The 21,933-nt window shown below is 37.0% G+C and overlaps 2 protein-coding genes across 3 annotated transcripts in view; both read left to right on the top strand.

Annotated features, from left to right (window-relative positions):
* The window catches only part of LOC127875458 (kelch domain-containing protein 3-like), a 58,471-nt gene extending 38,105 nt beyond the window's left edge, over positions 1 to 20,366 (top strand). The window contains exons 1-10 of one of the 2 annotated variants that reach the window (XM_052420520.1): positions 7,574 to 7,721; positions 11,144 to 11,335; positions 12,315 to 12,479; positions 12,953 to 13,068; positions 13,360 to 13,431; positions 14,448 to 14,661; positions 15,104 to 15,190; positions 16,787 to 16,895; positions 17,470 to 17,643; positions 19,470 to 20,366. In XM_052420520.1, coding sequence (XP_052276480.1) covers positions 11,182 to 11,335; positions 12,315 to 12,479; positions 12,953 to 13,068; positions 13,360 to 13,431; positions 14,448 to 14,661; positions 15,104 to 15,190; positions 16,787 to 16,895; positions 17,470 to 17,643; positions 19,470 to 19,533 — 1,155 coding nt within the window. In that variant the 5' untranslated portion in view covers positions 7,574 to 7,721; positions 11,144 to 11,181 and the 3' untranslated portion in view covers positions 19,534 to 20,366. Of the gene's footprint in view, positions 1 to 7,573; positions 7,722 to 11,143; positions 11,336 to 12,314; positions 12,480 to 12,952; positions 13,069 to 13,359; positions 13,432 to 14,447; positions 14,662 to 15,103; positions 15,191 to 16,786; positions 16,896 to 17,469; positions 17,644 to 19,469 lie in introns of those variants that run through there. The other variant, XM_052420521.1, reaches the window with a different exon arrangement.
* LOC127875461 (arginase, hepatic-like) lies at positions 1,839 to 6,285 on the top strand. The gene is made up of 6 exons (XM_052420524.1): positions 1,839 to 2,369; positions 2,699 to 2,878; positions 3,081 to 3,346; positions 3,587 to 3,748; positions 4,320 to 4,456; positions 4,892 to 6,285. Exons 1-6 carry the CDS (start codon positions 2,262 to 2,264, stop codon positions 5,095 to 5,097), a joined length of 1,059 nt encoding a protein of 352 aa, XP_052276484.1. The 5' UTR covers positions 1,839 to 2,261; the 3' UTR covers positions 5,098 to 6,285.
* Positions 20,367 to 21,933: the final 1,567 nt, after the last annotated feature.

The raw sequence follows: 21,933 nt of genomic DNA on the forward strand, positions 1-21,933 counted from the left end.
TAGAGTTACCACACTTAGCCTAATATTTCATGTTAATATGCCGAGTAGTTAATGAAGTAATTTTGAATCACTTAAGACTTCATGAGAAACTAGCTGACCGAATAAGTGAAACACATTTAAAACTAGTGTTTACAATATTTCCTTATTTGGTAATTTCAATGTGGGGAATAAATTTTGGATGAAATACAGCCAGCCATTCCATAGAAACGAGTTTGACTTTAAACAGTGGCCATTTAATCCAGTACTCAATAGCTTATCGGTAAGATTTATTTTTCAAACGTATTTTTTTTTAAAGATACTTTTGTGTCACACACACAGTTGCATCACCACAATAACGACAACCATTTACGTGTACATTGTTTGACAGTCAATAAATGTGAAGTACTAGTATAAGTCATAATGACTGGATTGCACTTTTGCGCTTTCCATTCTGTTTTTACGTAAAGTGCAATTGCCCAGTCATAGTCATGCACTGTAAAAAACGTGTGCCTTAGGGGAACACGCTAGTAAGTATATAAACCCATTCTCGCTACATAACTACTCACTACTACTATTCACTATTATATAAAAACGCAATTCTCCGAAATACGAACACGCATTATTAGAAACAGTTTCAAAAAGATCTTTGACAAAATTTATTAAAACAATACGTACTGAAATATAGAAAGGATAAAAATACAAGTTTAACTTTAATTCATCGACTGTTGTTTTTCGGCGTAAGCTGCATAAGCCAGCTTTTCACCTTAGCCTGACCTTTGTAAGTGTCCAATAAAATTCCAATAAAATTGCCCGCGGCTAGGTACGAATGAAGACACTTCATTTATTCCATTGGCTGATTTGAGTATACCACCAGAACGTTGGAAACATATCCGCGTCTTTGTAACACTGTTTTACTGTATGAAACAATTTTATCTCGAATGAAAAGGCTTAATAGATAGAACAGTTTTACACTCAATTCTCGACATCAATACAGTTTGTGCGTACACCTTTTATTTTCAGAGTATTACCAGCGCAAGAGCGTTTATATTTAAAAGGCTATGTTCTCATATTTAGTACTTACTTCCTTATTCCTGTCAACATGTTAACATGTAAAAGTATAAAGAGCAATGGAAGCGAGGCCTCACTTTAAAGCATTGCATTTCAACCCGCGAGGTATATCGGGTCAATTCGCGGACATTCAGAGTTTATATACAGGTCATCACCGGAGTTGGCGGCCAGTAAAATAATCGTTATATAATAAAGACGCTATCCGTGAACTAGGTGACCTGGAATTTTCTTTAGACCAGAAATATGTTAAATGAAGATACTCAGCAATATAATTATGGTATGTAAATAATAGATTCTTAATGTGTTTTCAACAATACAATGATAAATATTATTGTTGATAAATTTAACAATAATTATTCGTCCATATTGCCTAATGTACTAAAGTGATATTATGAGCATGTAACAGTTTATAGGTGTCTATCGCAACCGTTGATTATTTTTGATGTTTCTACTTCATATACACTTATATTAATTAATGCAGCATCATCATACTAAAACAATATACCAGAAAGAGAAAAATAATGCATTTGAATATCAACCGTACTTTCGTTTGACAACTGATCATGCGTTTACGAGTTGAACCTAAATTTAGTTTTAGTGCAGATTTGTTCATACGACACAAAGACACGAAATTGTTTTACGGATCATTTCAGCTTACAGGACTGGGTGGGTCACGTAAGAATATCGAATATAAAATATATTTTTATAAACAACTGGTAGCAAGGTGAGTTGCAGATAATTAATCAGTAACCACATTTTAACTAACTATTTTGACCTGTTAATTCTTTTCAGCTCAATTCAACAGTGCAAAATGCCCATAATATCACTTTAAGCATTAGCACGATGATAATTGATACTGTTAATAATCGAATCAAATAGCAATGCCCGACAAACCACTAAAACAGGTTTGTTCGAAGAACGCGCCTATAAATACGGATACTTCTCGTGTGGCCGGTTGACTCATATGTTTAAATTTCACTTCCATTCTTCTTTTGGTTTTCTGTTTTGTATCTATAGGTTTATGACCAGCAATATGTTATAATGTAAAATAAGCCGCGAAAACTCCCCGTAACATCCCGTACTGCGTGTGATGCAGCTAAGAACTGCACAGAAAAAGACATTCGCTATCCTTGATCTCATTCATTAAACTATTTACGCCGTATATCTTTTTTTAAAGATATTTCTTGTTTGGCGTACACGCGTATATATACGTTATGTCTATTTATCAAGAAAGGGAGAAAAACGATCGTTTCACGACTACAGAAGGCATTATGTCGTTGGATACTGTTGGAATCGTAGGAGTTCCAGTGAGCAAAGGCCAGGTAAGCATTATATTGTTCAACTGTTTATTTTTATTAATGGATTGTTATTTCTTGAAAAACAAATCACAGACAAACCAAACCATGTATTTAATAGCAAGGCATTTTTCCTTCTACATAGTGAGTTGGAGAAAACAACGAGGCCATATTCGAATGTTCAGATACATGTCCTCTTTTATGGGCGATATTCGGAGAATTTAGCAGCAAGCGAAAATAAGCACTTAGTTTGCGTGTAATTTCTCATTTATTAGACTAATGTCGGAGACTCGATATAAAACGTTCACTGTCACAATATAGAAAACGAAATTGATGGACCATGTTATTAACTACAGCGTCGTGACGGCACAGAGAAGGGCCCACAAGTGTTACGTGACGGCGGACTGATCGAGAAACTGATGCGTTTCGGTTGGAACGTCACAGATTATGGGGACGTCAATTATGACTTGGTCGACGATGACTTGCCGTATGATCATGTCAGAAATCCAAGAAACGTCGCCAGCGGCTCATTAAATGTAAATTTGTGTATTTTTTAGAATGGTGTTTATTGCAACTCTATTTTCAACGTTGTATTTTTTTCTCATTGTATTTTGTTTATTTGTGTCGCTTTCTTGTGAACGTTTTTTTTCATCCAAGCGTAAAGTACGAAATAATTTGTATATGATTATTGTTCTTTTGATAATCAACACAGATGTTCAGTTCTTTTTCATGTTACAGACAGCGGACCTGGTGGAGCGATGTTTACGGGCGGAAGGACGCTGTATCGCGTTAGGCGGCGATCACAGCATGGCTATCGGAACCATCATGGGTCACGCGCGCATCCACCCGGATATGGCGGTGCTCTGGATTGATGCGCACGCAGACATTAACACGCCGCTGACGTCAGATAGCGGTAACATTCACGGGATGCCGCTGTCGTTTTTGGCGCACGAGCTGGACAACTACATCTCGTATTTGCCTGGATGGGAGGAAGTAAAGCCATGGTAGGTTTTTGCATTTCCACTGAAATGATGTTGTGTTTTTAAAGAACATATAAATCGTGATCATACATTATCGAAAACATTAGTTCGTGTTTGTTAACGCAAATATGTTAATAATTTTCACAGCACTAAATGTTCATATGTATAATGCACGAGTGTGTGCTAAATTAACTTCCTGACATGTCTGACAAGATCTTGGCATTACACCATCACTTATTTCTGTTATCGTTGCCCTTTTTCCAGTATCAGCGTTGACCAGGTGGCGTGGATCGGCCTGAGGGACGTGGACCCTCTGGAAAGGGCCATCGTGGAGAAGTTCAACATGAACTCGTTCAGTATGCAGGAAGTGGATCACTTTGGCATCCGAAGGGTCCTCGACATGGCGCTAGAGGCGGTCGACCCGACGTAAGTTTGATCCCTTATTATCTTGCAGCGTTATAGCAATATTATTGATACGTCAAATGCGTTTATTTTAGCTATATTGCGGATAAAGCGGTGTTTTGGTTTTAAGTACATGTATACCTTGAAAGTGTCCCAGCATCGAATCAAAAATGCCTATCATTTATGTAACTTAATACATAGGGTTGATAGGCCATTTGGGGATTTTGGTGGGTTATTTAAAGATAATTGAGATACCATCAGTATCGGAACCGTTTTCCGGGTTGAACCAATATTTGGTGTCTTATGGAGGAGATGTTGATAACGTTTCCCGAGTGTATATCAAACGCGTGACTTCTCGATGGCTCGGCCGACGCTGTAATCACTCCTAGTATACCACCAGGCATTGTTTCCCCATTTTGGTTTTTGTTCTTAATTCGTTCTCAGAAATAACTGCCCTTTGTTGACTGAAAATATTAAATATATTATTGGGATAAAACTGTTGTTGCTGAATATTTTGTAGATGTCAGCATAGTTTAAGTGTTACAATATAACCATCACGTTAAATTTAACACAGCTCTTCGTGTTTCTATATCAGCGGTACCAAACCCATTCACGTGAGTTTCGACGTCGACTCGATGGACCCTCAGTACACGCCCAGTACCGGAACTCCCGTCAGTGGCGGTCTGTCTCTCCGAGAGGTGTGCTACATAGTGGAAATCGTGGCGCAAACAGGTGAGCGTTTTTTATCCGTTAAAAAAAAATTACGGGACTCTAAAACCCTTTATGAAATTTCAAATTTATTTCATGACTTTTTTAACATTGGCTGTGCGATTGTGTGTGTGGTTAAGTAAATCGGAAATTAAAGTTACCACGTCATTGATTTTTATTTTATAAATATACTAACTTCGAGTTACACTAAAGATATTCTTTCTCTCATTCTTCCATGACCATGGCTTATGCTGTGCAATCGTAGAGAACTCAAGTGTACGTCTGGTGCACTCCCACGTCTAACTTTATTACTTTTCCTCTTGCAAAAATGTATGCATCGTCCGCAGATTTTCTTTATTTTGATACGTTTGTGTAAATCAAAGCAGAGCGTTCCATGATACACGTGGTAAATTACCACGCTCACATAATCTGTAAGTTTATTATGTATTGTACTTCCAGGTCGGCTTGCGGTTATAGACATTGCGGAGGTGAACCCGACGCTCGGTGACAAGAACGACGTCGACCTCACTGTGAAGACGACGATTGACGTCGTCTCGCATTTCTACGGCCAGCGTCGTCAAGGCAACGCCCCCGAAGGCGCCGAGATTCCCCTTTCGATTACGAAACGTTTCCCGTCTAAGCCCAGACCTGTTGGGACAAATTAGAAACTGCTACAAAACTAAACCGCAGCGTCGTGTGTTTGGCTTTGGCTCAAAAGAAGGAATGAATTCGTATTTCACTTATACCTCGTTGAGATACATGTATAAGTAATGACATTTTGACAGCCATTGTCATGGTGAGGCGTTTTTGAGGAGTTCGTATTGTAGACCTCTCCAAAACCTAAAAAAAGCATTCGTAGTAGTATCATGATTATTAAGCAAAGAGGACCGGAGGAATGGATTATTCATGTTTTAGTTAATCTCAGTATCATTTATTCACCTGACAAAGAATTGAGGTCGAGATCTCTCATGATCTCTCAAACTACGCATTGGTGTATGTACTAACGAACTATCACACTTGCAAATTTGTGTTTGAATCATACATTTCTTTATCTTTACATATTTAAAGAGATATTGTTTACATTCGAATGTTGAACCTAATTAGCAGTTGATATTTTACACTGTATGACTTTCAATCAGATGATTCGTCGTTGTGTATATGTTTTGAACTTTCATATGTTTTATGCGTGTTTGTATACATGTATGTACTTTTATCTTTCTCTGGGAGGTCAGGCGGGAAATCTGATAAGGACCGTAAGCGGGATCAGGATTATTTCCGGTGTCCCTGGTGTGACTGATGGTGTAGACTCGGGCGCCCTGGCAGCAGTGGTCTATCTCTATGGACTGTTGTGGGCTGGACGCTCGAGTACAGTAAGACCACTTCGGGGATCCCTTGGTCTTTAACAAGATTTTTGGTCTTTTGACCTCCATCTCTTGCATATTGCTATTGTTTTCCATTCATGCTTGATTACTTCCTGTACATTATAAATAACTTTTTGCATTGACTCTGCTGCTGGTCCAGCAAATCTATACCCTTATATTTAACTGTTTTTATATATATTTAACCCCATGCGTGTCATGATGATGATAATATGTCTTTCATTTCCCCTCCTAGTGCAAAACCAGCAGGAAAGTCGGGAATGTGTTAAGTTTGAATTGTGTTGTTAATGCCTTAAATTGTATTGATAGATTATGTATCTGTATTTCTATATCCATGTAAATGTGTTTTTTCTTTTATCTAGCTTTTTACTCTTGTTTTACTGTTTACATTTGTTGTATAGTTGGTTCAAAAGCTTTGCAGCTTATGTTATTTGTTATTGTCTTGCCGACTCAAAATAAATTTTATTTGATTGATTTGATTTGATTGTCATTGGAAACGAATTAATCCGGTTCACTAATACTAAGTGGGCTTATGGATCACTGAATGCGTTTATGTATTTTTCGCGCAGATGTTTATGCATCATTTAGAGTTTTGAAAACTGTAAGGACTACTCAATTCAGCATTTTAATGAAAAATAACGGCGCATGTTCATTACGTACCCGCTCCTTATATCCTTTTCATTCGGTACATTTTGAAGTACTAAAACTTTGAAAAGTTGTGACATGTAATTTTCTTCGCAAAGCGGTTAGGACGCAGTACTTGACAATGCGTATCTTTTTTTGACGTCAATCGCTTGTTTATGTAAATTGTCACGTTTTATATATGTGGTTTTGTTTGTGTATCGATCCGTGATCGATAACTTGTTTAAACCGCATTTCACTATTTCTCAATGTGTGCTTATTTTCCTTAAGTGCAATATGAAGGTTTATAATTGCTTCCATTTACCGTTGACCAGCTTAACATGGTTACCACATTGTTATTCAATTTATGTATTATTACAAGTGCGATATACTGTTTATAGATCTGAACTGGCGGATATTAGTGTGATGTGAACGTGGCAACACAGTAGCAGTAAGTAGGGCCGGTGACCGTACGTCTGTACGGCCCGAAAATGAACGAAAATGAAAATATCCGCAATGATCTTTCGTAAGTTGTCCAAACAACGAAGGATAGCCATATGAAGACATACAGGGTAAACGCCAGATATATTTCTTGTTAAATCTGCTGCAAAAATGGACAAAATTGTCATGTAGTTTAGCTGTGAACAAGAACATTTAATACTTAATAGTCAAATGATACAGAAAAACTAGAGCTTGAGAGGCATTTTTGGATAATTAAATGTATGCTTTCATGTGGTTTATATTAAAACATTGGTGAATTAACACTCGTTATTCAATGTTCAACCAGGTCCAAAATATCTGCGAAAAATTGTACCGATTGTTTAACCCTTTTAATGACAATAGACGTAATAATGTTTACGTTATTCCTAAATTAAGAAACATAAATTTACCAGCTTAAATCTTATTGGCGACACGGTAGACACTAAGCTACAGCCACAAGTAAAGTCCTTCCAGGTCTGAAAGGAGTTCTAATTAACGTTGATGTGTTTTATACAAATTATTGCTATTTCTAAGTAATTGGACTTAATATCTGGTTACCAGTAATGTTATGATGGCCATGCTTGGAACCTTTCAAGTCTCTGCACGGGCGAACTATAATGAAACAATTAGTCGTTGGTAGCCTTTTGCGATTATCACGGAACAATATTATATAACAAAGAACTGTCAAAACAAATGACATTTGTTGATTACTGAAGTCTTTCTATGCGTAAAATGAACTGATTTAATCGTATGTTAAGATTAATATCTTGAATGAGGTTGACATGTATGATTGCTAATTGTGAAAACAGGTAAATCACCGAATGCCGCAATCTAGTTGCAATCATCCAATAATAATCCCTCCGGGTCGCTGGGTCTGGAAGTTGCAACTGGTAGTGGTAACTGCATTTTTCACGTAGCGAATACAGGCGGCATTTCAATAGGTTAAATGAGCAACATAAACTTTTTCTGGCATAAACTAACACAACATATCATAAATATAAATAACAAATGTATCCCTAAGGCTAATGCGCAAATCAATTATCAATGACTGGAAAGCATGCAGTCATTGCTCCCGTGTACAAGAAAGGCCCTAAATGCAAACCCTGTAACTACAGACCCATCTCCCTAACCTGTATTGCATCTAAGCTTATGGAGCATATACTTGTTTCCAATATCATGTCTTTTTATGATAAACATTAAACATGACACCTTAAGTCCATTCCAACACGGTTTCAGGTAAAAAAATAGCTTTGAAACCCAGCTCATTAGTTTTTCCCAGGAAGTCTATGACAATCTAGAACAAGGCCAACAAACTGATATTATAGTCATGGACTTCAGCAAAGCCTTTGATAAAGTCGATCATCACAAACTTCTGCTGAAATTACATAGACAAGGTATAAAACTCCGAGACCATTGGCTGGATCAGGTCATTTTTATATGGTCGTACCCAGCAGGTTGCTGTTGAGGGCCATTACTCGGACAACCTTTCCATCTTATCTGGCAACCCCCAAGGCTTGGTTCTCAGACCTTGTCTTTTTCTCTCATACATAAATGACCTCCCTGACAGCGTTAAGAGCAAGGTTAGACTTTTCGCAGATTATACTATAGTCTATCTAACAGTTAAATCCACCCAATATGCACAAACCCTCCAAAATGATCTCTTTAATCTTGAAAACAGGGAATCTGATTGGTCCATGTAATTTAATGCTGACCAGGCCTTTTCCGCCCTATGCCACGGGTCCGAAAACAGGCCCCATTCCCAATGCAAATCTGGTTGTTTTTTTCCCAATTCCAAACCTTTTTTAAACCTTTAAATATATAAGTTAACCTGATCCAGTGTAGAAAATAGGAAAATATTGAAATATTAAATTATCTGTTACCTTGAATTTGTTTTAAAACAATAAAATATGTTAAATTGATTATTTAAGACTTTCCTTATTTCCCCCAAAATCCGGCGTTTCATGCGATTTTTTTTCCCTCAAAAAAGACCAGGCGCTTTCCCCAAAATCATATAAAAAAAGTCTGCACTTATCAAACATGTTCATGAAAATTTGTAAAATTTTAATAATATGTTATCAAAATAGTCGTTATTTACCAGTTAACGGCTTCTTTGAAATATAAGAAACACTATTTACATGCGATTATTATTCCCAATTGAGCCAGTTTTGCGAATAATTTTTATCCCAAAATGGGGTTTTTCACGATACGAAATTTCCAAAATTCCAGTGTGGCGTTTTCTCAAAATGGAGCGGAAAAGGCCTGCAGACAAATGTGAAATCCTTAGAATCAGCCACAAAAAACATCCTGTCCTTTTTCCTACAAACTTCATGGCATGGAACTAAAAATCACAGAGGCTGCAAAATATCTAGGTGTCACCATAAGTAAAGGCCTGTCATGGACCAAAAACATAAACAATAGAACATCAAAGGCCAATAATTCACTCAAATTCATTAAAAGAAATATCAAAACTTCAAATAAAAAGGTTAAAGAGACTGCCTACTAAACTTATGTAAGGCCTCAGCTAGAATACTGCTCCTTTGTTTGGCATCCTTGGCAAAAGTATCTCATCTACAAAATTGAACAAGTCCAAAGATCAGCTGCCAGGTATGTTTGTAATGACTACAATTAAACCAGTAGTGTTTCCCAAATGCTAAATAATCACAAATGGCAAACTTTAGAACAGCGTCGAAACATCGGTAATGTTATCCTTCTATATAAAATCCAAAACAATCTTGTGTGGGTTGCCCATCCCCACCTGACACCCACCAGAAACCTGAACTACCTGTTACCATACACAAGGACACAGTATCACTCCAATTCATTCTTCCCACGTAGCATTTTTGGAATGGCCTGCCTGTGTCCTTACAAGCTAGTCCCAGTATAGGTATCTTTACTGGGCAGCTGCATCATTTCCACCAGTTCTAAGTCTACTCTGTTTTTAACTTTTTATCTCAGGCTTGTAGCTTCTTTTATCTGATATCTTTTTATCTGTAACTAGTAATTTGCACCTAACATATTTTTAACAACTATTTTCCGACAACCCACCTGCTTCTAATAATCGATCATACGATTGTATAGCAGTATCATGTAGATGTAGATGTAGAATCAAAACAACTTACTTGGTATGGTGCGCTTGCAGACTCATTATATAAATCCATGTGTAAGTTTTTGCAATGGAAAACGCCAAGTATTTGAAAATACGCTTATTTATACATCAACTATCTCCGAAACCAAAGGCAAGATAGATCTCATGTCAAATCAATCAATCATGCTACATTGACTATCTCCGGAACCATCTTTAGAAAGATTAAATCGTCAATTCAAGACTTTGGCTTTAGTTTTGCTTAATATCTTTTTTTATTAACTTTGTTTTGAGCATTTATGGAGACAAAAAGAAGCAAAATTGATGTCGATGGAACAAGTATATGTTAAATACGATGTTTTAGGTTGATTGAATTCGATTTTATAGACAAGCTTGAGACTTGAATTAAGTTTTATCAGGAAGAGCTTTGAGCTGTACATATGAGCCAGGTTCTGAGAAAACTGGGCTTAATGCATATGCATAAAGTGTCATCCCAGATTAGCCTGTGCAGTCTGCATTGGCTAATCTGAAACGAGACAGGGAATTCCTTGAAACTAAAAATACCATAAAAGCGGAAAGTGTCGTCCCTGATTAGCCTGTGCGGGACTGCACATGCTAATCTGGGACTACACTTTACGCACATGCATTAAGCCCAATTTTCTTAGAACAAGACACATATGTACTCGTAAAAGCTGAAGCATTCAAAAAGAACTATGACTTAAACAAATGTGAATTAGTTTGGCTCTAATGGCCTTAAACCTGTAACCCAAAAATGCCCTCTTCCCAATTTCCTGATGAAAAGCCCTGTAAGTTATTTAAACAAAAAAAGTCATGGCGAAACACTATTTTAAGACAAATATTTCATCCAAACAATCTCAAATAGCCTACAATCGATCCAAGTACCTTGAAAACAATTTGAAATTACCACATCATATGAGAATAAAATGAGAATTACGGTAACATTCTTTAGTTAACATACGTGATTCTGATATGGACTGACTGATTCAGGCAACTCAGGGTTGAGTTTTTGTGTGTTAAGACACTTGAAGTGCATTAACATATAAAAGATAGTAGAAATGCTTAAATTGATAAGATATCAATAAGCTCTGTGAAGTAATATAAGTTTCTTACATGCAAGTTTTCTTGCAGGGTGGCAATAGATGTTGTGATCAAAGAATAAAAGTGCCATGTTGATGTGGACAGTGCACCTAGAGGGTGGTCCCAGGCGCGTGAATCACGCTGCTGTGGTCGTAGGGGAGAAAATCTACACGTTTGGAGGCTACTGCACTGGGGAGGACTACGAGAGTCGTCTGCCCATTGACGTCCATGTTCTCAACACAAGTAAGGCTGGAGGGATTTGATAACAAGATCTTATGGCTGCTGGGGATACTTATTATGATTGATACGCTTTGAAATCATATACTCTGGATTAATACAAATTGGATCTATACACTTTTTTTGGATATACTTTTGTATACAGTTTGGTTTAATACAGTTTTGTTTTGATACACTTTGGATTGATACATTTAAGTTTGATACTCTTGGGTTTGAAATGCTTTGGATAGATACACTTTGGATTGATATACTTTTAAAGCAACTCTTCAATCACTTATTTAGCTAATATGTTGTTTGTTTAATTTTAATTTAACATGTTAATGTATGTATATTAAAATCATTAACACTTAATGATACCTGTTGGAATGTAATTTGTATGCAAGCTTTTGGTGTTTTATTTCATGGTTAAAAAATCCTCTGGTGGAAAAAAATGAGGTGCTTTTTTAATGAGAAGATTGTCTTTTGTTATTAGTTTTTTCCCAGCCACTTTTCATCTAAAAAATAGTTTGTACATGTGGCATTCTATCTAACTTGTGATTTACTCGTTGATTGGTCGTTATAAATATACATGAGCACTGCTGGATGCGCCTGTATTACTCTACATGCATGTACTTCCAAAAAATGGTGAACATTTGTATTTCCTTACAACTTTATAGGTCACATTGGAAGATTGTAACTAGTAATGTCAACTGTTGAAAATATATGCTAGTACAACTAACTTTGTTAGGATGCAAGAGATTATGTGTTTTGAAATTAGGTTTGTCTGCTTTTACTGGAACATTGACAAAGGTAAGAGGAACAAAATATTTTTAAAAGCGGTGGCATTAAATGAAAGGGAGCTTTCTGCTATTCTGCTTTAGATTAATCCCTTTGTATATAATATTAATTTACTTCTTAAATTAATTTTTTCATTTTCCCCGTGGCTCATCTTGAGCGTGACCTATACTTGTATATTTGCTGATACATGACCATTCCCCCCCAACAGTTTCTCTACGCTGGAAGCTGCTGCACAGCCCTGAAACCTTGGACAGTTCCATCCCCTACCAGAGGTACGGCCACACTGCAGTGGCCTACGGTGACTGCGCCTATATCTGGGGAGGACGCAATGACAGTGATGGGGCATGTAACATACTCTTCTGTTTTGTCACAGGTTTGTTCATTTGAAAAAGTCGCTCGATGCATATTCGTCAATTGTTGTTCCAGATAAGCTTGTGCTGTCCACGCAGGGTGGGATTTCTCCTTCCTTCAGCTGATTTGGTCCCTTTCAATGTCAAACTGATTTTACATACAGTTATTAATATTTATGAATTTGTATACAAATGAAGAGTTTAACTTTTTACCACTTAGATACTATTTTGATGCATTTGTGGTCCCTTAGAAAGTGACATTAAATTAAATACCTTTCTTAAAAGATTCAAGTTTTAAAGGCTTCATTTTCAACCCACAGATACTGATAAGCTTTAATGCTGTTTGCAAAAAGCCATGTTCACTTTGCTACTGAGTGGGAAAGGGTTAAGTGAACCTTGTAACAGGGGAAGGGCATTTTGTATCCCTGAGGTGGTTCTTAGATCACACCCCGGAATAAGTGAAAGCTGGCATGAAACCTGATCATTCTATTTGCAGTAAGTGAGACATGGAGTCAGGTGGAGACACAGGGATGGACCCCTGGCAAGAGAGACGGACACTCAGCCTGTGTCATCAATCACGCCATGTACATCTTTGGGGGATACGAGGAAGTGGTTAGTGTACATAATACATATTTCTTACAAATGCCTTTTTACAATAATTAGATAACAATTTTAATAAAGACTGTTGATTTTAAAATACTAGCATTTGGGATAGCTTTTTAGGGTGTTATTGGAAGAAATATGGCTAGAAAATAATCATGTCTATAAATCATAATTAACAGATTAAATGTGTGAAACAGAATTTATTCAAATCATATAATTAAAAACAATGAATCATGATAGTTGTGATATTATAGCTGCCTATAAATTAACTGTTCATTTTCTGATTTTATCCCTCTTAAGGTTGACAGATTTTCTGACGATGTCTTTCGATTTGAATTTTCTACGAAGACTTGGACATTACTGGAAACAAAGGTACTTGAATTAATTGAGGCACACCATGCTAAGAAGTCTAGCAAGGTTTTGTGGTCTCAATAGTTAAAACCTATTTATTTTAGCTCAATTGCATCAAAGGCCTGAGGCTTATTTAGAACACTCTCGAGTACGTTTCCTGGGCCTAGAACCATTAATTGGTGTCAATAGTGGAGAAGAATCCTCCCCCTGTGGCAAACCCATGGCCACCATGTCATAAGGTGACACCATATCCACCACGCCTGGCCCTGTGTTCACAAAACATTTTTTGCAATCGAAAATCAATTTTGCTTGTCATTGAAAATGGATTTCCATTGTAGTTGATAGGCAAAAATGAAAATCGATGTCAGTTAAAATCGATGTTCGATTGCAAAATCGTTTTGTGAACACGAGGCCAGGTCAGCATTACTTATAAGTGGACATTGTAGCTCCTGACAAGAGCTAAATTGGTCACATATGGCATAAGACCCATTTTGGCTGGACGCAGCTCATTTGTTTATCTCAACCTCTGAAGCTGAGAACCCTATAATGAAGCAGTAGATGTAAGAGTTGAGCTGACATAGAACTTTGAATTTGAAACAATATGAAAACTCAACAATTAACCCTAAGTAAGAACACCTATTTTACTTGTTTTTTGTACGCTGTGTTTTTGAATACGACACATCACTTCTGAGAAACAAATTTATTTTAACTGATGTGTAGAGGTGCTGTGACTTTCAGTCTCCAACCATTGTCAGAATTGTCCAATTCTAGAATAAAAGGCACTTTTGTTTGGCATCTCGATCATGGAATGTAGCATTCCAACCAAACGATAACAGGCAACATTCTAATCTTATGACTTCATGCCAATAAAGTTTAACAATCCCACCTACATGTAAAAAAAACACAGAAAAAGTAGATAAAGATTTACCATTGTGGAATTATGCTTATTTTGATTACTGACAATTATCATAACTTTCTGGCCACAAAAAAAAGCCAAACATTTTGTTACCCACGTGTCCTCCCATATGTCATCGCAGGGTCCCAGGGCACGTTGGCGTGACTTCCACACTGCTGTCGGCATTGGTAACACCATGTACGTGTTCGGAGGTCGCAGTGACATGGGCGGGAACCTGTTCACTAACATGGAGATGTACTGTGACTCGGTGCACATGTTTGACACAGTGACGTGCACATGGCAGACTGCAATCTCACGAGGCTTCCGACCCACTGGGCGACGTAGTCATTCAGCGTGTGAGTATTGCTCATGGTTCTAGGCTCACAGAAGATTTTATTTTAAGATGAAAGGTCAATCTTTTCAGTATTGCAAGAATTGTTACAGTTGATTGCAGGATTTTGTGTTAAAAATGAAAGTATGATATCTTCCAATTTAATTGCACTTTTTTTAGTCTGAAATTGATGCTCTGCAAGTATTATTTTAATGCATGTTTAAGTTTAAATTAGTCATCAAGCATGTCAACAACAGCGCTTAAATGCTGTATTTGTATTAATACTTAAAAGAAACAGACCTTATGGGAATGTGAACTGTATTCTCATTAGGCAAGATTAAACAGTTTTTTATTAACTTATACAAGTTCTTCGGTTATTGGTCCTCTTCGGCTTGAAGTCCTCCACCAGTTTATTTTTATGTCAATATTTTTCTTCAAAACATATAATGTTCCTTTCTTGGTTTCAGTTACACATAATAACTGCATCTACATCTTCGGTGGATACAATGGCTACCATGATGTTCACTTTAAAGAGGTTTTCAAGTATGATACAGGTAATATTGTGGAGTATCCACATGGTAACATGTCATTCATTTATGCCTCAGTCACAAATAAATCGGTTGCCGGCTGATGTGTCCGATCTCCAGGCATCGGGGAGACTGGGCTCTTAGGAGCCGTCCGCTGTCCGATGAGTGATACAGTCTAATACCTCAGTCACAAATAGAGACCGAACACCGTCCTATTAGCAGACTACATATTTTTCTTTTCGTCGGGCTGGCATCCAGCTGATGATTGCACGGTCAACGGGTTTTGTAGCATCGGGCGGCATACAGAGTAATTTTAAGACTCACTTAAAATTTTATCTGACGTCGGGTTGGGAAAGCATTGGGTTGAGATCAAAGATCCGTTGATCAACACACGGTTATCGCCTGGTGATTGTCCGACATTGGATTCGATGTACGTGTATCATGACGAGCTACATCTGGGTCTGGCAGTCAAGAGTGCAGAGGCCCTCCAGCCATCAGACGGTCACCAGCAGATGTATATGTCCTGGGAAATTCCTTGATTTTTGCCAATACACATACAATGAATCTGTTGCTTGGCGATCGCTAGGCGATATGAGCTTCTATTGCAATAAAACAATAGTTTTACCAGTATGGTATTTATATTGTATTTATATCCTTCCTGCGGAGGCCCTACGGCCATCAGATGGTCGCCGGCAGATGTATATGTCCCTGGGAAATGCCTTGATTTTTTCGATACAAGTACAATTAATCCGATGTCCGCTGATCGCCGGGCAACAACCAGGCGTTGATCATCCGATCGTTTTTGATCTCATTTCGATTCCTTTCCGGGCCCAACGTCGGATAAAACTCTAAGTGAGACTTAAAATTAATCCAGACGCCGCCTGATGCTACAAAATGACCCAGTACCTGTGCAATCGTTGGCTCCAGCCCGATGATCGTAAAAATACGTTGTCTGCCGAGATTGGACGGTGATCGGTCTCTATTTGTGACTGATGTATTACTGGATGGATATATATTATGGAAGTTCAAAAGTGTACATGTACACATATGGCACATGTTTACCATTTAACCTATATAACTTAAAATGTACACAATTATAAATTTCACAAAAATATATCTTATACAAATGCACATACCTACTGAATCATAATGATTATTTATGTACATGTGTTTAAAAGTTCAAATATATAAATGCTAATGCATATGCACCCAAAGTAGTCTTCAACAAATACACATTACTACTGAACCACCATGTTGATATTTCTTCATGTTTATAAGGTTCAAATATAAAAATGCAAATGCGTGTGCCCCAAGACTACATTGCATGCCTCACTGTTGCATGGTGTATTTATATGCAGTTTTAACTTGCATCCTACTTTCGCTGCCACAATATTGATAATATCCTTAATTACCTTTTTTTATTATTATTTAAGGCCCAAATAGACGGGCTATATTGTAGTCATTCTGTAGCTTTGAGCACATATAAAGCCACATAGTTAACATGGGCAAGACTTTTTTCACAACAGTGAAGACTGCACAGGCTAATCAGAGGCAATACTGTAGGCACATGTATTAAGCCCAGTTTTCCCAAAAAGCTACTAAATTGTTGCATCACTGTTCCAGAGTGTCATTACTGGTCGTACTTGGCTGTGCCGGGTGAAGGACCCTGTGCACGACGTCGACAGTGTTCCTGTAAGATCAACTCCAAGGTGTACATCTTTGGGGGCACCAGGTCAGCATACCAGATAGCTTCCATTTATGTGCAGGCCAAAGAGGAAATATCAGAAAATATTTCCAATTTGCTGCATAAATAAGTGATTATATTGCTGGAATTAAATTTTTTGTGTACACTGTACAGGCAACTCAATGAATGTCTGCAAGAAGTACTCTTCCTTTTTATTTTTCTAAGTTTGTTTGTCAAATTTCCACTTTAAATTAACAGATTTGCGATCATGTGCTAGGGAAATTTAGGAAAATGAAAAAGGAATTACATGTATGTTAACAACTAAATCACATTACTTTTGATTTTGATACCATCACTAATAATTTCCTGTCAATGGATATTCTATGACTGTTTCACTCCTTCTTTCAGATGATTTTCACTTTGAAAGGCAATATTTGACAAATAGATTGTATAATAGTCTTCATTGATAACTACGATCACTTAATTTGTTCTTGAACCAAGGTGACGCATGGTCTTGTTTTTCAGCCCCACAATAACCCAAACAGAAAGTTCTATCAACCTAAACGAGAAATGTAGAAGTATTGGTTTTTATTTATGGTAATGCCTACTCTTTGTTTATTAGCCCCACAATAACTCACAGAGGAAACGCAGACAACCTAGATGAGGAAGAGAGGGTAGTTCTCACTGACCTTGCCGACCTTCACATTCTTGACCTTGACCCGTCCTTGAAGACCCTGGCCCAGATGGCTGTTCTTAAGTACAGGCTGGACACCAGCAGCCTTCCACATGATATCAGGTGGGTACAATTGAGCTGTGTTGTGCAAAAATTGGTCTAATGCCTTATGCGGCCAGCAAAGCTCCACACCAGCCCACTCATTATGTGCAGTCTGGTCAGGAGCTACCCTGCTTTCTATTAAATCACCAAAGGCTTCGTGATGTCATAAACTGACAGTGAAGTTCATGACCAGACTGCCCTTAATGGGCAGGCTGGTCTGGAGCTATGCTGGCTGCACACAGCTTAAGACCTATTTTTGCATGAGGCGGCTCTATTGGCATATGTACTTTTGGACCTAGTTCACATTCATGGAAACGCCATCAGTAACCCTTAAGGGCATCACGTTTAAAGATTTTTCTAAATGTTTAAACGAAATAAAATATACGAACGTTACCGTTTAAACTATATCCCTATGTCCGTTTAAAAAGCATCAGTACCATCGCATTTCCAAACTGATATAGTAATTATTTCCGGAAGTAATATTCAGTGCATAACCCATTTGCACAATGACATCATATGTGTCTTGTTCTGTGAAAGCTGGTCAAAATGCATGTGCGTAAAGTGTCGTCCCAGATTAGCCTGTGCTGTCCGCACAGGCTAATCAGGGACGACACTTTATGCTTTTATGGTTTTTTTTAGTTTCAAGGAAGTCCCTCCTTACCGAAAATCTAGTTTAAGCGAAAAGTGTCGTCCCTGATTAGCCTGTGCGGACTGCACAGGCTAATCTGGGATGACACTTTACGCACATGCAATAAGCCCAGTTTTATCAGAACGCGGCTCATATTAAAACCATAAAATATTATAAAACAGACCATCCCTATAACCACATGTGTATTCGTCATTCTATAAAAACAATTTAAAGAACGTCGAAAATAATGTAAAATTGATGAAAAATACTGTTTCCGAAAAAAACGGCACTCCAAAAAAAGGCAAGTATTTTGCACATGAAATACAATGTGCATATCGTTTGACCGCAGAAAATGAAAAACCAGTATACTAGCAAAAACGTAATCAATATATAATTTGCTTAAAATATTGCTTTTCAACATGCTACTGCAGTGATCAACTTTGCTCATCAATCACTTAAAATATTTCAAGATGGCGACATATGCACTGTTTTGTTGCCAAGTTGTACGATTTTCGGAAAGTAGCGAAGATTCTCTGTTAGTTTCCGTTCATGTCTGTGCCATCCGCTAACCAATCAGAAATAAATTACTGCCGAATTTGGTAGCCCGGATTTACCGCAAGTACACCGATTTCGCAGTTTGTCATTGATATACTTCGTACAGCTAGTTGGTTACGTTATTTGCACCCCAATATTTATTTTATTGATATTGACAGTCCTTTAAACGTTTGCTGTTTTGGTAAACGTTTTTGAGCAAAATACGAAACGGGACTGTTTAAACGTGATGCCCTTAGTAACCCTCAGAATTTACAATTGGCAATCTCTCTGCAGACACAGCCAAAACCTAGTTTATGTTTTGCGAGGGATTACATTTAATAAAGCAAATATTGAATTAAAGAAACTATGTGGAGAAAAATTCTTGTTTTTCTCCACCACTTTTAGCTGGGATCACTGCCTAGGAACTGTATAAATGCAAAGCATTGTGGGTTTAATTCAAGCATATATCAGTTATGTACTTCCTTATGTCCTGCATTAACAAGAGATTTACTGTAACTTTTTACAGTGTACACAAAATTGCATATGGCTTAACTGGGAGATGAGACAATTATATTTACCTACTTACAAATGTTCGTGTTTCATAAAAATATGGTCTCTTTCAGTTTTTATGCAATGCATTATTACGATGGGAAATACGCAGAACATATCCCCTGGTATATTTCAGATGGGAGCTTTCAGCGATGACAACTCCAAACGCAATTAGCCGACCAATAAACTCTAATGGCTGAAAAAGATTCTGTTGTTGAAAACCTTTTTGATTGTACGGTGTTAGCTTTCAGTTCATATTGTTGGTAATTGGCTGGGGGGGCTATATGTCAGAACTGTTGGCGTGTTATGAATGGTAATAGGTGTTGCATACAATAAGCATAAGTGTGTGTATGCCATGGAGAGAACAAATTTAAATCGGCGCCATAGAAAGCATACAATTATTCTTTGCCTTGTATGTCCAGAATAAGTATAGGTGACATTCTTTTAAATACAAACAATGAAATATTTTTTTTAAGTGCATTGCAAATAAAGTAAATTTAATGCAGTACATGTTTGGCGAGATATAACTTTTGTGGAGTGTAAAGAGCATTTTCCCAAATATTGTCATTTTCCAAGCAGAAGAGAAGAGAACCACATCGAGTTATAGCATATGATAATTCCAGAATCGTATTGAACTCAAGGTTATAATATATTATGTATTTACAGCGTAACACATAAGTTTTAATGTTGGTGGCTTTAGTGGTGCAATTATTGCAGTGTTATATTATTTTTTTTATGGAATTGGTTTTGCATTGTAGTGATTTTTCAAGTATCTTTCATGCATAACCATTGCTCATAGAAGAAACATGTTTGAAATTATTAGGTTTTATGCAAATACAGTTTACTTCAGGTAGTTCAACAGTTAATTGTGTTTATAACTACAATTTCCATTTTACATGTATATCCATGTTCCCAAAGAATTTTTTTGTTTTTGTCATGTTTTAAGACCGAAACACAGATTTGTAATTCTGCCTACATCCATTTGATTTGTTATGGTTGTTATGATACAGAAAATAAATCTTAAATAACTTAAGACGGATGATCTGTTTTATTTTACTGGTACTTGCGGTGCATTATCAGGATTTCTTTTATACCTGATGATAAAATATTACATTTCTGCAGTGAAATAACAGCAGTGAAAATACGGTAAACAAATTTTTATTTTCACCGGTGAAACTAACAAATTTTCGTAACTACTTTTTCTAATTTTAGATTATCATATCAAGATTAACTTCAAGATTTACATATATTTGTAATGATCACAAGTAAATTAAATACGAAATTCCATCAAATCCAACAAATTTTCTTTTTATTTTATGCTTTTTTCACCGTTTATTGTCCCCTACCGGTTTCACCGGAGGGGACTTATGGTTTGCGCTCTGTGTGTCTTTCTGTGAGTCTGTCTGTAACACTTTTTCTGGATCCTGGGATAACTTTATAAGTTCTTAATATTTGTTCATGAAACTTGAAACATAGATAGATGGCAATATGGACATTATGCACGTCATTTCATTTTGTTCCTACGTCAAAAATTATGGTTGCTATGGCAACAAATAGACTAGAAATACTGCTGAAAATGGTGGTTTTCTGGATCCTGAAATAACTTAAACAGTTCTTAATATTTTTTCATGAAACTTGCAACATGGATAGATGGCAATATGGACATTATGCACGTCATTTCATTTTGTTCCTACGTCAAAAATTGTGGTTGCTATGGCAAATAAACAAAAAATTCTGAAAAATGTGGAATTTCTGACAAATTTTGGAGCCGGTTGGGGACCATATTGCTTAACAATTGCCTTGTTTACATTGTAAAAGAGTTTAACAGGAGAACTTAGCTGGTATAATGACTTCATTTTGTGTATTGAAATGTATTGAGGCAAGCCAAGGGATAAAGAGTAACTTTTCAGCGAAAGGGAAACAGCTGTTAATAATTTTCTTTAAAAAGGGGCATAAAAGAAACAGAAAATTTGTTAATTTCAGTGCAAGATCGTTTGTTATTTTACGAGTGAACTTGTGAAAATATATTTTCTATGATCACTCATGAAATAACAAATGATCTTACACTGACATGAACAAATATTCTCTATATATGAGGCTTACTCTGGGAACACCTAGTTTAATGTATGGACATTAAGCGTCATCCCACATTAGCCTGTGTTGTCTGCACAGTCTTATCAGGGACGACGATTTTGGCTTTTATTGTGTTTTACATGTTGAGGAAGTCTCTAAGCAAAAATGTCACAGACAAAAAAGAAACGTCCCAGATTAGCCTGTAAACTGCACAGGCTGTAAACTGCACAGGCTAACTGTAAACTGCACAGGCTGTAAACTGTACAGGCTAACTGTAAACTGCACAGGCTAACATAGCCTGTAAACTGCACAGGTTAACTGTAAACTGTACAGGCTAACTGTAAACTGCACAGGCTAACTGTAAACTGTACAGGTTAACTGAAAACTGTACAGGCTAACTGTAAACTGCACAGGCTAACTGTGAACTGTACAGGTTAACTGTAAACTGTACAGGCTAACTGTAAACTGCACAGGCTAACTGTAAACTGCGCAGGCTAATCTGATGCGACACTTTACGATCATGCATT

This window comes from Dreissena polymorpha, chromosome 3 (assembly GCF_020536995.1).
Source record: "Dreissena polymorpha isolate Duluth1 chromosome 3, UMN_Dpol_1.0, whole genome shotgun sequence".
Taxonomy (NCBI): Eukaryota; Metazoa; Mollusca; class Bivalvia; order Myida; family Dreissenidae; genus Dreissena; species Dreissena polymorpha.

Bases quoted from the DNA above. Each gene is read 5' to 3' on its own strand.
- LOC127875461 (XM_052420524.1), top strand. From the start codon at position 2,262: ATGTCTATTTATCAAGAAAGGGAGAAAAACGATCGTTTCACGACTACA. The intron at 2,879-3,080 runs GTAAATTTGTGT...TTCATGTTACAG, and splicing joins TCGCCAGCGGCTCATTAAAT to ACAGCGGACCTGGTGGAGCG. The intron at 3,347-3,586 runs GTAGGTTTTTGC...CCCTTTTTCCAG, and splicing joins TGGGAGGAAGTAAAGCCATG to TATCAGCGTTGACCAGGTGG.